General features: G+C 35.0%; 1 protein-coding gene across 1 annotated transcript in view; it reads left to right on the forward strand.

Moving 5' to 3' along the window:
- Nucleotides 1-16,831, forward strand: part of CIR1 (corepressor interacting with RBPJ, CIR1) — a 38,723-nt gene that overhangs the window by 4,406 nt on the left and 17,486 nt on the right. Inside the window, exons 2-7 of the mRNA XM_069470736.1 lie at nucleotides 1,119-1,213; nucleotides 5,801-5,874; nucleotides 6,532-6,542; nucleotides 6,632-6,696; nucleotides 7,791-7,839; nucleotides 8,918-9,035. Coding sequence (XP_069326837.1) covers nucleotides 1,119-1,213; nucleotides 5,801-5,874; nucleotides 6,532-6,542; nucleotides 6,632-6,696; nucleotides 7,791-7,839; nucleotides 8,918-9,035 — 412 coding nt within the window. The remainder of the gene's footprint in view (nucleotides 1-1,118; nucleotides 1,214-5,800; nucleotides 5,875-6,531; nucleotides 6,543-6,631; nucleotides 6,697-7,790; nucleotides 7,840-8,917; nucleotides 9,036-16,831) is intronic.

Genomic DNA, 16,831 nt, shown 5'->3' on the forward strand with positions numbered 1-16,831 from the left:
TGTTAATAATTGGCTCCATTGTATTTCTACTCTATTCCCTACTGTTATTCTCAGTTTTATACTATGGTAATATCAAACTACTTATTTTCATTTTTATGCCTTTTCCTAAGTTGTTCCCTCTACCAGTAATATCTTGTCCTGTTTTTTCCTTAGCAAAGCATCTTTTTTTTTTTTTTTTTGGAGACAGAGACTCTGTCTCCCCAACTAGAGTGCAGTGGCATTATCATAGCTCACTGCAAACTCAAACTCCTGGGCTCAGGCGGTCCTCCTGCCTCGGCCTCCCAGAGTGCTAGGATTACGGGCTGGAACCACCATGCCTGGCCAAATTTACAGTCTTAAAACTTAGCATGTTTGAAGAGAAAGGTTTGACTTGCTGTTTATGTTGAATGTTTGTCAAACAGTTTGTGCTTTATTTTAAAGGTGGTAGGGAGGTATTGATTCCTTTTAAACCTGGAAGTAACATGATTAAATGTATAGCATAGGTTATGTGGGCTTTCTGCCTTCACCACTCTTACGATTTTGAGAATTTCACATAGGGACACATTTAGCCTGTGGTGTTTGTGCCCTTGAGCTACTCCAGAACATCTGATACACCTCTGTCTTAACTGTTTTTTCTCTTGTCTTTTCGCTTTTTTCTATAACTACTCTTTATTTCCTTTCTCTTTTTTCTCTTCTTCCTCTTCCATTCCTCTCAGGGTGTCAGTGACACCCACTGGCATCCAGGGCCATTGTTTAACCCCACTGATTGTACCATGTGCTGGAGAGTTATCTAGACCAGACATATTCCGTGTAGTAAAGAGGTGTTTGTTCTATTCTCTGAAATAATGCAGAGACTGAGCATAAGAAGCTGTTGTACCACATATGCTCAGAATGGTTCTAAAGTTTGACATTTTTGCCTGAAAGTTTAGCTATTTTGAATGGTTAGGTTTAAGAACTTGTATCAAGGTACGAGTCAGATCTTTAGGGGTTATTTTTGTGATGATGTTATTATGACCAAATTAGGTTATGTTATAAACTGTAAACAATAGCATTTTATATTTTATTATAAAAGAAAAGCAGACTTCTATTTAATTTAAATCCAACTATCTAATTTACATTTTTTAACTTCACTAATTTAGGTATGGATGGCAGAACAGAAAATATCATATGATAAGAAGAAACAAGAAGAATTGATGCAACAATATCTTAAAGAACAAGAATCATATGATAATAGGTAAGAAATTCTACTATGCTGGTGTTTTTAGAATAATCAATTTTATGAGAATGATTCCTTACTGAATCATATATTAAGTTAGTTTTGGGGGATTGAATACCCCAATGATAAGATTCTGTTCTTTCCCTGTGAACTGTCTTCTTTACTTTTATACCTGTAGATGGCCACTTTTTCCACCTTTACCCATAATTTACATAAAATATAGATTCATGTCATTCATGTACAGTCTGTGAGCAAGGCTCAAATTAGCCAAAGCTTATAAGAACAATAAAGGTCTATACCTGAACTGCTGAGAACTCTTACAAAGGTATTTCTTTAACATACACTGAAATGAAAAGATACATAGGATACCTTCAAGAAGAAAAGTCTCTTTATTTGCATCTGTGTCATTATTCTGTTAGTAGCAGGATCATGGCAGGAGTTCTTGATTGGTTTCTTTCAGCATGGTACCTGACATTTAGCTATTGTGATTTTATGTTTATATTGCAAATCTAACACTGAAGCTGGTTTCTTTTGGTTAACTGAGTAGTGGTGTTTTAATTACATAGACTGTGCTCTGAGTTAAAGAACACTTGCTTTCATTTGAAACTCTAGAACAGATAAGTAAATTTTCCACAAAGTCTTGTTTTTTTAATCAAAATATGGAATTTAAGCAAAGTAGTAGTAAACATTCTTGCTCTTTAAAAAATGTTTATTGAGAGGATAATTAAAGAAATGAAGCTCAGTTCACCTAAGTAGCTTTCTCACTAATTTTATTCAGTCTGGTTAACTTTTATTGAATACCTACTTCATGCAAGACAATAAATGTTGTTGTAGAGGCCTGTAAAAGTGTCTGAAATGTAGTTTCTTTCAACTTTTAAGAAATTCTAATAAAGGATATGTACATATAGTTCAAGGTCAAATATAAGTGATGTATTAAAAACACACATCACTTTAAAAAAAATAACAGCATGTTAACATAGGACAGAATAATTCCATTTGGGGTAACAAGGGCAGACTTCATGAAAAAGGTGACATTGAAGCTGAACAATGAAGAATGATAAGGATTTAGATCAGTAATTCTCAACTAAGGGCCATTTTTGCCTCCCATGGGACATGTGGCAGTGTTTGAAGACATTTTTGATTGTCACAGCTGGGGGACTGGGGTGCTACCAATATCTAGTGGGTGGAGGCTAGGGATGCTATAAAGTAGCCAGAAATGCAGAGGACAGCTCCACATGGCAAAAAATTATCTAGTTCAAAATGTCGGCCGGGCGCGGTGGCTCACGCCTGTAATCCTAGCACTCTGGGAGGCCGAGGCGGGTGGATCGCTCGAGGTCAGGAGTTCGAGACCAGCCTGAGCGAGACCCCATCTCTACTAAAAATAGAAAGAAATTATATGGACAACTAAAATATATATATACAAAAAATTAGCCGGGCATGGTGGCGCATGCCTGTAGTCCCAGCTACTCGGGAGGCTGAGGCAGTAGGATCGCTTAAGCCCGGGAGTTTGAGGTTGCTGTGAGCTAGACTGACGCCACGGCACTCACTCTAGCCCGGGCAACAAAGCGAGACTCCGTCTCAAAAAAAAAAAAAAAAAAAAAAAAATGTCAATAACACTACTATTGAAAAGCCCTGATATACATACAGTAAAAACTTACTAAAGATCAGCACAGTGGGAAAATAGAGAAGGTTTTCAGGAAAACAGCCAATAGTTGAGTGAGAGGGGAAGTGGAAAAGCATATTTGAAACAGATCATACTATTCATGTTTATTCTTTATCTTAGAAACAGTGAGTTACTATTTTTCCTTGTGTGATTAATATTTGAAGCTCTGTGTAAATACCCTGTTTCTCCTTGAACTTTTGTCCACTAATTTTAGCATTCATCAGTAGATCCTGCCTGCGTTAGTTTTTATTACTGTGGTGTTTTAATGATTTTCTATTTCTCTCATTCCCTCTATATTAATTTGAATTCCTCTGTAAGGAAGAATTTATCTTATTTAGTTATTTAATCATTTATTTCTATCAAGTCAGATTCATGGATATTTATTTCATTCTTTGTATTATTATCTAATACTATTGTTATTTATCTTCTTGCTCTAACTGTTCCAATTTGGGCCATTGACAGCTCTGCCAGGTTGGCTTCTAAATCCATTTAACGCGCCCCATTCCTGTTTTTTTCAATTATTTTGCTAGGGGTTGGGGGGTGTGGGGGGAATAAATCTGACTGCCCTGTTTTTTATAAAATTGCTTCTGGCACCATGAGATAGTCCAGACTTGTCTCTTAATTTTTCCTGTTACAGCACTAGAGTCAACCAGTTTTCCAAGGAACCCTGGTTCCTTTTCTTGGAGAATGATATTTATTATTGTTATTATTTTATTTCAATAGATTTAAGGGATATACGTGGTTTTCTTGAGAATTATGTTTAGAAATCAGGATCTGGGCACTATGTGTGTTCATTGCTACTGGGATATTAACTGCTTCTAGGTTTGGTCATTTGAATGCAAATTTATGAGTAATTGATCATTTACAAAGTATTTTTTTGTTCCCCATTCAAAAGTGTTGTTGTCCTTGATAGCCAGTTCTGTTCTTTAGTAATCTATTTTTTCCTTTTAAATGTTTACTGTCCTGGATATTTCTTAATGTTTATGAATATTGATCACTACATACTTTTTTCCTAAGATGACAATTGCATTTGCATTTATTTTTCTGGCTGGAGAGACAAAAAGATTTAATGAGATATCAAAAAATTTGTACAGGGTATTAGTTAAAGTTAAAACAAAAATGCCAATAGCATACCACCTTTACTTTTTGTTTTGTATACTTGTTGAATTTTGCATGAAGTGGAAAATGATCTGGTTTGGGTTTTATCACTATTTTTGTTTCAACATAAATGACTTGGTTTGTGGGTTTTTTGGTAAAAGTACATAGCATAAAATTTACCATTTTAAGTGTACAATTCAGTGTCTTGCACCGTCACTACTATTTCCAAAACTTGCGTTATCTCAAACAGAAACTCTAACCATTAAATAATAACTCCCTAGTGTCCTTCCCCACAGCCTTTGGCAACCACCATTCTACTTTCTGTCTCTATGAATTTGCCTGTTCTGGACATATCATATAAATTAAATGATACATTATTTGGTCTTTTGTCACTGACCTCTTTCACTTAACATAATGTTTTGACATTCACCCATTGTATAGCACTGCAGTCCCCAACCCCTAGTATTGGTCACTGGCCGGTTAGGAAACCAGGCTGCACAGCAGGAGGTGAGTGGTGGGCAGGGGAGCTAGCGAGATTTCTTCTGTATTTACAGCTGCTCCACATGGCTTGCATCACTACATAAGCTCCATCTTCTGTCAGATCAGTGGCAGCATTAGATTCTCATAAGGAGTGCGAACCCTACTGTAAACTGTGCATGTGGGGGATCTAGGTTGCAGGCTCCTTCTGAGAATCTAATGCCTGATGATTTGAGGTGAAGCTGAGGTGGTGATGCACTGGGGAGTGGCTGCAAATACATATTATCATTAGCAGAGAGGTTTGACTGCACAATAAATATAATGCACTTGAATCATCCCCAAACCATCTCCCTCCAATCCCCCCTAACCCCCTACCCCCTGGTCTGTGGAAAAATTGTCTTCCATGAAATCGGTTCCTGGTGACAGAAAGGTTGGAGACCTCTGGTGTAGCATGTATCAGTACTTCATGCCTTTTTATTGCTGAGTAATATTCCATTGTATGGATGTAGATTGCTACTTTTTTTGGCTGCTCTTTTACATAGTTCTTTGTGGAATCCAGTGGAAATAAGAAGAGAGGAATTACAATCATGTAGTATATAATTTCCTTGGTGATTGCCTTTTCCAAATATAAAGGGAAATTCTATTTACTGTTTAACTTCCTGCTTCATAATCAGTACTTCATTAGAACCTTATGAATTAAAACTTTAACTCAACCAGTCATTTGTTGCAGAGCTTTTTTCCCAAAAAGGCTTGTGTATCTCTGTTTGTAACAGAACTCATACAGGGAACTTTCAGTGTTAGAACTGTAAAGAATATGATTTTTGAGGTGCCACAGATACTAATTCCATCATATTAATTGGCCTGTTGTAGAATTTCTTTAAACTGTTTTCTCTTCACTGGCCTCACTAAAGAATTTTATTCTCTGATTGACTTTGACTCTTACAAGCCTTAATTGGGTTTGACTTCCTAAAGAAATCCCAGAGGAGTCATTGTTTCCAAACTATTTGATTCCTCACAATTAAGAAAAAGTGTTGGCACTTTTTAATTCCCGATTTGTGATGGCATATAGATTTTTCAGAGCTGTTGCTGTTTCCACAGCATTTCAAAGTTTAGGAAAATTCTGTAACATTTTCCCCCTTTTCTGTTGGTATGGCTGGGATCTCTCAGGTAGTAAGAAAGTCTCAGAACTTAAAACCAGTTACTAAAAAGGCAGCACCATTGAGATATTTCAAATGTCTAGTCAGTAAAGTTTTGGAACTTAACTTCTAACAAAAATCTTTTATTTCTCTTAGACTTTTGTGGGGAGATAGTCTGTAATTTTTTTCCGGCTACATAAAATTGTTAACTTTATGTGTTGTTTCTCTTAGATTGCTTATGGGAGATGAACGTGTAAAGAATGGCCTTAATTTCATGTATGAGGCTCCACCCGGAGCTAAAAAAGGTATTTGTCTTATTCTCTTTTTTGAAAGCCTTTGGTATGTTTACAACTAAATATTAAAAACTGCTATGACAGATATTTTTTGAAAGTTGCTCTTCATCTTTTTAAATTGCTATTATTCTGTAAAGACAAAATTTTTCCTTTTTTTCTTTTTTCTTTTTCTTTTGTTTCTTGCCAGATGAACAGTCTTCTCAATGTGAAGACAATTTTTAAAATACTGTAACCAATACAATAAAATAAATACTAAAAATATCTTTCTTATCTGGTAATATTTCATGTTGTGTCCTTTGGGAAGAAAAAAATCTCAGCACCAGCAGAAGTACGTTTATTCTTTTATAATTTGTATATATATCTTTAGTCCTTCATACTAAATAAACTTGTAAGTATAAAACATAACATTCACTGTCAGTGAACAGCGTAAAAGCTTAAAATTAGGAATTAACGAAACATGCTTATTAAGTACTATGTCTTATTCATTATTGTGTTGTATCCTTCAGTGTTCTGAATTTTTATCTTGTGAAAGAAGAAAAGTCAAACCAATAAATTCTTCCAAATTATAATTAAATGTCATAATATCATAGTACAGTATACAGTATACTTTCATATTGAAGTTTTTAACTTGTCCTCTTTTTCCCCCTATATTTTTGATATGCAATCAAGAAAACAAAGAGGTAAAGGACTATTATTCTATGTTTGAATTTACTTGCAGTTGATTGTGATTTTATGGAAAATTAAAAGAATTTTCAATGAATGTTTTTAGAAAGAAGAAACAGAAGGAGAGACTGAATACAAATTTGAATGGCAGAAAGGAGCTCCGCGAGAAAAGTAAGGACTGGTTTACTTTTAAGATATATATCATTAAATTTATCTGATATCCCATCTTACATTTCCTTTTCATTCACTAGAGAAAGTTACTAATATGGAAAGGTATGATTTTTATTTTAGTGATTCAGTTGATTTTAATTTAGTGATTTCTTTTTTTTTTTTTTTGAGACAGGTTCTTGCTCTGTTCCCCAGGCTGGAGTGCAGTGGTGTAATCATAGCTCACTGTGCCTCTAACTCCTGAGCTCAATTGATCGTTCTGCCTCAGCCTTCCATGTTGCTAGGAGTATAGGCACCTGCCACTATGCCCAGCTAAATTTGTGTGTATGTGTGTGTGTGTATATGTATGTATGGAGACAAGGTCTCGCTATGTTGTCTGGGTTGGTCTCGAACTCCTGGCCTCAAAAACTCCACCCACCTCGGCCTCCCAAAGTGCTGGGATTACAGGCATGAGCCACCACACCTGGCCTAATTTAATGATTTTAATTAGTTATCTTATGCAACTAATCTGGTTGAACATAGTCTTTTGTTTTATATAAGTTTTTTATTGGCCGGGCGCGGTGGCTCACGCCTGTAATCCTAGCACTCTGGGAGGCCGAGGCGGGTGGATCGCTCAAGGTCAGGAGTTCGATACCAGCCTGAGCGAGACCCCGTCTCTACTAAAAATAAAAAGACATTATATGGACAACTAAAAATCTATATAGAAAAAATTAGCCGGGCATGGTTGCACATGCCTGTAGTCCCAGCTGCTCGGGAGGCTGAGGCAGTAGGATCGCTTAAGCCGAGGAGTCTGAGGTTGCTGTGAGCTAAGCTGACGCCACGGCACTCACTCTAGCCTGGGCAACAAAGTGAGACTCTGTCTCAACAAAAAAAAAAAAAAAAAAAAAGTTTTTTATTGTTTTTAAATCACAAATTATCAAACTAGACACTTCACTAAATAGTGTTTAGAAATATTAGATTTTATAGTTCTGTATACTTATTGAAGTAATATGTTTCATAATGTTTTTAGAACTATAAAACTATTTTTCAGATTAACTGCTGTTCAGTTTATTAAGTTATTCTTAATATTATGCTTATACATTTTCTCTATTTGATAGATATGCAAAAGATGACATGAACATCAGAGATCAGCCGTTTGGTATTCAGGCAAGTGACATATATTTTACTCTGTAAGAATAATTTTTAGTTAATAAATATATCTTTATATTGTTGTCCAAAAGGTGTTTAAGCTGAAAGGGGTCACTGTGGTTTCTGTTTGTCAGATAATATAAGGAAAAGGGGAGAAAACATAAAATGTAGTAGACTGACAAAAAGAAATCAAACCTTTGTAGTGAATGTTATAATGATACTGGTCTCTGAAGTTTTCAAAGAATTTGGAGACTTAAGGTCAAGAAAATATTTAAAACCGTTTAGAACCAGGACAAACTATCATTGGAGGGCCAAGTCCTATAAATAAAGTTTTATTGGAACACTGCCTTGCTTGTTCATTTACATACTATCTTTCGTACTTTCCCACTATAGCAAGAAAGTTGAGTAGTTATAACACAGAGCATCTGCCTGAAAAGCCTAAAGTATTTACTATCTGTACCTTTATAGAAAAAGTTTGCCAACCCCTGGTTTAGAAATTTGAAGCTTTAAATGTTAACTTATTAAAATTAGAGGATTTGACTGAGAGCAGTGGCGCATGCCTATAATCTCAGCACTTTGGGAGGCTGAGATGGGTGGATTGCTTGAGGCCAGGAGTTTGAGACCAGCCTGGGCAATATAGCAAGACCCCATCTCTATAAAAAAAATTTGAGAATTAGCCAGGTGTGTGGTGGTGCACACCTGTAGTACTAGCTACTTGGGAGGCTGAAGCAGGAGGATAGCTTGAGCCTAGGAATTTGAGGCTGCAGAGAGCTATGATCACACCACTGTTTCCTAAAAAATAAAATAAGAAAACTTAAGATTAATCCATGACATAATTCTTACCATTTCTTTTTGGTGAGTATATATTGCCACCCAGTAAGAAGCAAAAAGAAATGGAATTCAGCTTAGCTTTTAGGCAGAATTTATAGTGAAAGATTTTAGTGTTTGAATTAAATTATCAAGCGTAGTTATGGAGTTTCTTTCCCTGAAGATATTTTAAAAATGTAATTTAACTTAAACTCTGTGAAGGAATAGGAAGTTGAACATTGGTTAGATTCTTAGTATTTTAGTAACCAAAATGTTCACTATTTCTCAGGTTCGAAATGTGAGGTGTATTAAATGTCACAAATGGGGTCATGTCAACACAGATCGAGAATGTCCTTTGTTTGGTCTTTCTGGAATCAATGCAAGTTCGGTTCCCACTGACGGCTCAGGTAGGCACTAGACATAAGAAGTGATTTAGTTGTTTTAGAATTTATAGTAAGGACAAACAAGGAAAGGTAAAAGATAACATTTTTCTTTGTTTTCTATGGATATTGTTTTGTTTTATTTGTGTTTTGGGTTTTTTTCCCCCTAGACTAAGACACATGCCTAAAATATGATGATTAATGGGGAACTCTTATCATATATGTTGAATTTGAAATGGTGTATAATAGGATAAAATTTCATTTTTCCAACCAAAGGCCCTATTAACTTAATTTTAAAAGTGAGATACATTAAACATAGTTTATCAGGTTTTTAATCCTCTGTTCATAAATAGAGCAACCTTTTTGGAGAGCCATTTGATGATATGTATCAAAAGTCTGAAAAACATGCATATCCTTTTACCTAGAATTTACCTTCCAGTGAGTTATAAGAAAGTGATAAGGCAAGTTTGCAAAGATTAATAGTAGTTAAAGATTGGAAACAACCCTAAATGTTCATCAGTGATGGGTAAAATAAACTTATTTATGGAGCCCTTATTCTGTGCCAGGCATTGTTCTAGGCTCTAGGAACACAAGACAGAAAAGGTCTTTACTTTTGTTATATTGGGAGTGACACAGAGAAAACTAATAAATCAGAAATAACAAGTATTTATAAGTTCTGGGATGAAAATTAAATTGGATATTGTGATAAGAATCTAAAGAATTACTTCAGATTAAGTGGTCAGGAAGGACTCCTCTGAGGAAGTGTAATGTTAAGCTGAACCTAAATGAGAAGAAGGATACAGCCATGCAAAGAGCATTTAGCATCTCAGGCAAAAGGAACCACCTTTCATGTAGAGGGAACCATCAGTTCTGAGGGGCCATGTATTAATACTTAGCAGTTTAAGTACTTAGTGGTTAGGAGCACAGACTGGGGAGCTATGGAGATACATAGATGCATGATTTGGAATCCCTGCCCTGTTGTTCAGTAGCTATGTCAGTTTAGGCAAATAAGGCTGCATTCAAGAAATTTCAATTAGATATACTTTAAAATGTACATTATTTTGTAAAAATGTAACTACTATGTGCTTAATAACTTCAAAAAATGAAAACTATTTGTTAATTTTAAAGTTAGCTAATCTTTTAATGACTTTGTTTGTGTCTGCTTTTTGTTGGAAAGCATTTGAATATTTGGTTGCAGCATGGAGGTCCGCAGTTCTAGTTGATCTAGATGGTATCAGTCATTTGTGACCTTAAGGGCATCTTGATTTGGGTTAGGTAGGAGAACACAGATTTGCAAGAATAAGTGGTTGAAAAGCAAGAAAGCATTTCTCAGGGATGTTACCAAAGGCATGGATACTGCATTTTTCTGTATTTCAATCGGATCTTTCTTAGCATCAAACCACAATTTTAAATTGTCATCTACTGAGGGCTCAATCAGTTCCATCTGTAGTTCTTTAGGTGCATTGGTGATATCAACTAGGTGAGGCTGAAATGCTATTAATAATTTGTGATGTCATAATTCTCAAATTCAATGAAACTTTCATTGTATTCTCCAATTAATAGGTCTGTAACAGCTGTGTAATTCTTCAAATGATTTGCATATATCCTGCTCACCAATGACCTTTGCTAACTGGAGAAAATGTTCATCCAAAATTTCCTTTTGAAGAAGCAGTATTTTGAAAAAAGATAGCTTTTTTCAAAAAAAGATAGCTTTTTTCAAAATGCTTGGATTTTTTGCCACATATCATATATAGACTTAGTTTTACCCTGCAAAGAAATATTCAAGTCATTTTGTTTTGACATGATATTACACAGAAATGCTGCATTCCTATAGAAATCGTCTTTCAAAAGTTCCCATTGCTGATTCTGTTCTTCATAAAATTTATCTCTTCTTACAGAGATAAAACTTTGGCTAACACCTGTCCCTGCAATAGCCAATGCACTTTAGAAAGATACAACAAATCCACACTGGGATTTCAACTTTAGCATGTTGCAAAACTGATGATGCCATGTTGCATTTGCTCGAATATAGTTAACAATGCTTATAACTTGTTGTAAAGTGTCACTTAAAATAGTAGCTTTAGTGCAGAGCTTTTGCTGATGAAAAGAAATGAGAGCATCTGGATCTGTTACTACTTTTTTTATCTGTGCAATAAACCCTTCATATTTTCCTGTCATGAAAGGTGTACCATCTGTACATACACTCACTAAATTTACCAAATTCAGTTGTACATCATGACAGTTACCTTGAAAGTTGTTGAAGATACCTATTACTCGTGTTCTGTTCGCAAAAGTGCCCAAAGCAAGTAACTCCATAGCAAAGAAAATCGTCTGTTATGACTCAAATGAAGTATAAAACCTGTGCCGAGTCAGTAGTATCAGTGGATTCATATAAGACGATTAATACATATTTTCCTTTTGAAGTATTGCATGAAGTTGTTCTGTTAAGTTAAAGGCTAATTCATGCTGCCAATCAGTTATAGTTCTCCTTAAAAGAGGTAGTTGTTTGTACTTTGAACCATTGCTGGGGGTCTATGCATCTTACAACTTGTACAGTGTATCCTTTCCCAATTTCTATATCACTGAATGGCTTCCCTTCCCGACACCGCCCCCCCCACCCCCAGCATATAAGTTACTTTATAAGTTGCTTCAGTGGCATTATTATTTCCAGGTCTTATTGCTGCTTGCAAGAATTGTCTTAGCTTTTGCTTTTCATCTTTTAATTTCTGCAATACAACCTTTTGCACCTCTCCCTCTAATTTAAAATATTTGTGGTCCTTATGAGTGTTAAAATGCCGATGAGCATGGAATTTCTTTAATGTTGATATTGCAGTATCACAAAGCAAGCAAATCATCTTATTTTTAGCAGAAACAAGATAATATTACAATTCCCAATCCTCATTAAAAAATCTGCTTTCTTCCTTCAGCATTCTCTTGGTCTTCTTTGACATCATGGGCTATTAAGCAGATAGAATAAAAAAAATACCATCGAGCTGTGCAACTATTCACAAATGCCACTTCAAGTCATTTTGTTTTGTCTTCAAACAGAAACACAGTGCACCATTGTCAAAGGCCAATAACAGACTGGCATACTTGACCCCCATAAACTCTTGCCAACCAGCCTCATGTAGTAGTGGCGCCAGTCAGGTAGGGGGGGGAGGTTAGAACTAAATTATGAGCATAGCAGCCATCAACTTAGCACTTATGGCTTACTAATGTAATTGTGCCAGTCAATCTGGGAGGATTATTTTGTTGAAACTTACTTTATTCTTTGGTGTTTTAAATACATTCACTTTAAAATAAAAATGTAAAAGATGAACAAAATGTATTAATAAAAATAAAAGGATTCTGTAAAATTTGGATTCAGTCAAAAAGCTGCACTTAAGGACCTAGGGCCTTAAAGCCACAGGTTCCCCACTCCTGGCTAATGCTTATAAAATAGGTATTAATATAACAGTACCTACCTCGTAAAGTTTTTATGAAAATAGAATGAGTTAGTATATATAGTGCTTGGAATAGTGTCTGACACATAGTAGGCACTTTATGAGTATTTTTTAAAAAATACATCCCTAAATGGAATACTATGCAGCCATAAGATATACAAATATGAATATAGCTATAGATCTATATTGGCATATAAGGATATACCAGGATATATCCTTAGTTTAAAAAAAGTTTAAAAAAAGTTAAACAGCATTGTTTAAAAGTATGTAAGGATAAACAGCAAAATATCAGACATCCAGTGATTGAAGTTAAAAGGGCCTTCTAGGATGTAGTTATTTTTTAAATCTGTAAGATTTTAGAAGCTCTACCTTTTGTGGTAAAAGGATGGCTCACTGAATTAACAGCCCTATTTGAAAATTAATTTAGTACTAAAGTTCGTTTACTTTTTGAAATAATTGTCTTTGTTGTTTTTTTTTTTTTTTTGAGACAGAGTCTCACTTTGTTGCCCGGGCTAGAGTGAGTGCCGTGGCATCAGCCTAGCTCACAGCAACCTCAAACTCCTGGGCTCAAGTGATCCTCCTGTCTCAGCCTCCCGAGTAGCTGGGACTACAGGCATGCACCACCATGCCCGGCTAATTTTTTCTATATATATTTTTAGCTGTCCATATAATTTCTTTCTATTTTTAGTAGAGATGGGGTCTCGCTCTTGCTCAGGCTGGTCTCGAACTCCTGAGCTCAAACGATCCGCCCACCTCGGCCTCCCAGAGAGCTAGGATTACAGGCGTGAGCCACCGCGCCCGGCCTGAAATAATTGTCTTTGGCAACAACATATTTGACATCTTACACATGAGCCAATAAATTTTATTTTTGAACTTTATGTTCCAAGCTCATAGAAAAATAGGCTCTACCCCTAGTTTACAATCTAATCAGAAACATCAAATTAATATATCATATAAGAAACAGAGAGTAACTCCCAGTTACAGTCTAGCTAGGAAAACAAAGTAGAGCAGTAGATCCCCAACCTTTTTGATACCAGGGGCTGGTTTCATGGAAGACAGTTTTTCCACGGACCAGGGGGTAGGGGGTTAGGGGGGATTGGAGAGGGATGGTTTCGGGATGATTCAAGTGCATTACATTTATTGTGCAGTCAAACCTCTCTCCTAATGATAATCTGTATTTGCAGCCATTTCCCAGTACTAGCATCACTGCCACCTCAGATCATCAGACATTAGATTCTCATAAGGAGTGCACAACCTAGATCCCTCACATGCACAGTTTACAGTAGGGTTCTTGCTCCTATGCGACTCTAAAGCCACCACTGATCTGACAGGAGGTGGAGCTTATGCAGTGTCATGAGCAGTGGGGAGCGGCAGCTATAAATACAGATGAAACTTCGCTAGCTCACCTGCCACCTATGTCGCCCAGTTCCTAACAGGCCACAGACCAATACGGGTCTGCAGTCCGGGGGTTGGGGACTGCAGAAGTAGAGTATATATAAGAATCTATTTAATAGAGAATAACTGATTGTTAAATTGTGTAGTTAATAGAGGAGAGGGGACTAAAATGACCTTTGAAAAATTCAAATTTAGCCAGATAGAAAGAAAGGTTGACCAAAAAAGAAAGATTAGGAAAAAAACACATGCACAGATTTAACTTGGATGACTTTAAATGAGTAGAATCAGATTTGAATGGCTCTCAAAAAAGTTGGGCAAAAAGAGTTTGGCCACTGATGCTGCAAACAGCATTTCCCAAACTTACCTAATGTAAAGGATCACTTAAGGATTTTGCTTAAATACTGGTTCCCAAGCCTCTATCCCAGAGGGGCTATTGAATAAGAGTTCTGAGAGGAAGAGTCTGAGAATCTTAGCCCACAAGTGATGCTCATTAGCTTAAAGTTTGAGAAAACTGTTGTAAGCAAAATTGATGCTGTAGAATATTGTGTGTGTTGTGTGGGTGAGAGTGTGTATGTGTACATGTTTTGTTTCTTTCTTTTTGGAAGGAGGATGGTAGGAAAAAGAAAGATGGTAATGTGTTGAAGGAGCTTTTTTTTTTTTTAAAGTAAACATTCCCTGGTAGACAAAAGAGCTTTTTTTTAAAAAAAAAGAAAAAAAAAAAGGTGGGGAGACATTTTCAACATCATTTCTGATTTTTCACTTTTATAAACAGACTAAATATCTAGAACTGGGGGGTGGCAAAATAAACAGTTGATATGTTAAGTAAACTAAAGAATACCAATTGAATTTACACTATGATTCTAATATAAAACTACATGCATATAAATTGGGACTGGAAGGAAACATGGAAAAATGAAAATAGTTACTATGTTAATTTGGTGAAATTACAGGTAATTTTCTTTTTTTAATATTAAAATATGTGATTAATTAAAATTGGAAAAGAAGCTTAAGATTCAGCCTTTTCAAACATTGAATATCAATGATATTCTTCAGAAGGCTAATGTTTTTCTTCATACTCCCATATTAAATTTATTTTCAGAATAATTGGAACAGCTAAAAAAAGCAAAGAGTTACTGGTGTGTTGTAAAGGCTGTGTTCGTGATGAGAAATAACTAGCAGACTAAATTCTTTGCCTCAGTCTTTATAGAGTAAGGTGTTAGGAAAATTTCTGTCTAGTTTTTCCTTTCAAACTGACCTGGTGTGAAAACAAATACTGGTAAATATACAGAGTATTTTAATTTCTTAAATCATTTATTATCTGAGAATATCTGAAGGCACTGAACTCTATGATAAAATTATGATAAATTAGTGACTTTCACTATCTATGATACCATGTATGATGATGAAAGTTACTGATCTATTTCTGATGCACCATCAAGGTTGAGAATTATCAGCTTAAGCTATATGTAAGAATAATTGAAGATTTGGGAGAATAGTACTTTTTCTGTTTGTGTGTTTAATTTTGTTTTACTTATCACAGAGTCATGAATATCCCCTAAAGAAATAATCACATATATGTCCAAAGATTTAGTCACAAAGGATTGTGCATGATAGAGAGAGAAACACCTAACTAATAAAAGAATATTAAGTGAATAAGTATAGAATATTGTTACAATGAAATACTATACAATGCAGCTATTTAAAATGATACAAAGATTTAATAATATAAATGTTGTCTACAACATTTGCTCAAATTTAAAAAGCAAATTATAAAACATAGTAGTTACATTTATATTTCTCTTTATATCTTTAGGTAGACATACAAACCGAGAGAGATACTTCTAGAAAAAGATTGGAAGGAGATAGAATAAAATATTAATAATGATTGTGTCTGGGTGGTAGGATTGCCTGAGATTTTTGGTTTCATCTTTTTGCTTATCTGTATTTCCATCAGTGAAGGTAAATTACATTTATAAATTTTTAAATGAACACGGTTTTAGAAGAATTAAAAATATACATAGAAATAAATTATTTAAAATTGTATTGCTCAGTTAATGCCTTTAAATTTTGACTTGAATTTAGCAGTGGTACTTAACTAAAACTAATAAAACTGTTAAAGGTTTCTCAAAAACAAAATCAAAACTCTGTCAAATAGGAAAGCAAATAATGATGTTGTATTCTGAATTTGAATGCAATGAAAAATAAACTGACCAATTTCCTAACCCACTTGCTGATTCAAGTTAAAAAAAAATCTTTTCATTTAAAAAAAATCACCTATTGAATAATGTCTCACCAGTGAATAGAGATTATTTTTGCAATAAGGCAATTTCAGTGGATGTGGTTATCATGGGATAATCACACCCCCGGGGGACAGCCTTGTGCCTGTAATCTCCCAGGATTGTAATTATTTCATGATAACCGCACCCCCTGGTGTTGCATTATTTCTATTATGAAATTCTTAGTTTAGTACATAAAGTAACTTACTTTGATCACTGGAAACTGCAAGGTGCTGTTAGAATGTTCCAGCTGTGAGGTTTACAGAGACCAGCTATAAGATTTACTTCTCCTTTACAAAGTTAAATTAGGCAATCAAAATGCTTCTTTGGGCTAAGCTGGTTTAGAATCTCTTTTTTTCTGATAAGATCATCTTAACTTTATAAGTTTTCATCCACTCCAGATATATCAAAATTATACATAAAACTTGCAAGCTTCAGTAGTGGCTGAATTTTTATAAAATATTTCTATACTATAATATAATTAAATGGCCAGCCCATCTGCCTTTTATCTATACTCTATAGCCCTTATTCTTATCATTGACTCTTAGCATTTGTCAGTTTCTTGTGTTTTTAATGTATATTAAAATTAAACACCTTTTTTTTAAATTGCAGTGGGACATTTCTATAGAACAAGTGTTTTTTAACAGTTGTATTGAGCTGTAATTTACATACATACAGTTTATCCATTTGAAGTGTACAATTCAATGGC

Source organism: Eulemur rufifrons, chromosome 1 (assembly GCF_041146395.1).
Source record: "Eulemur rufifrons isolate Redbay chromosome 1, OSU_ERuf_1, whole genome shotgun sequence".
In the NCBI taxonomy this organism is placed as follows: domain Eukaryota; kingdom Metazoa; phylum Chordata; class Mammalia; order Primates; family Lemuridae; genus Eulemur; species Eulemur rufifrons.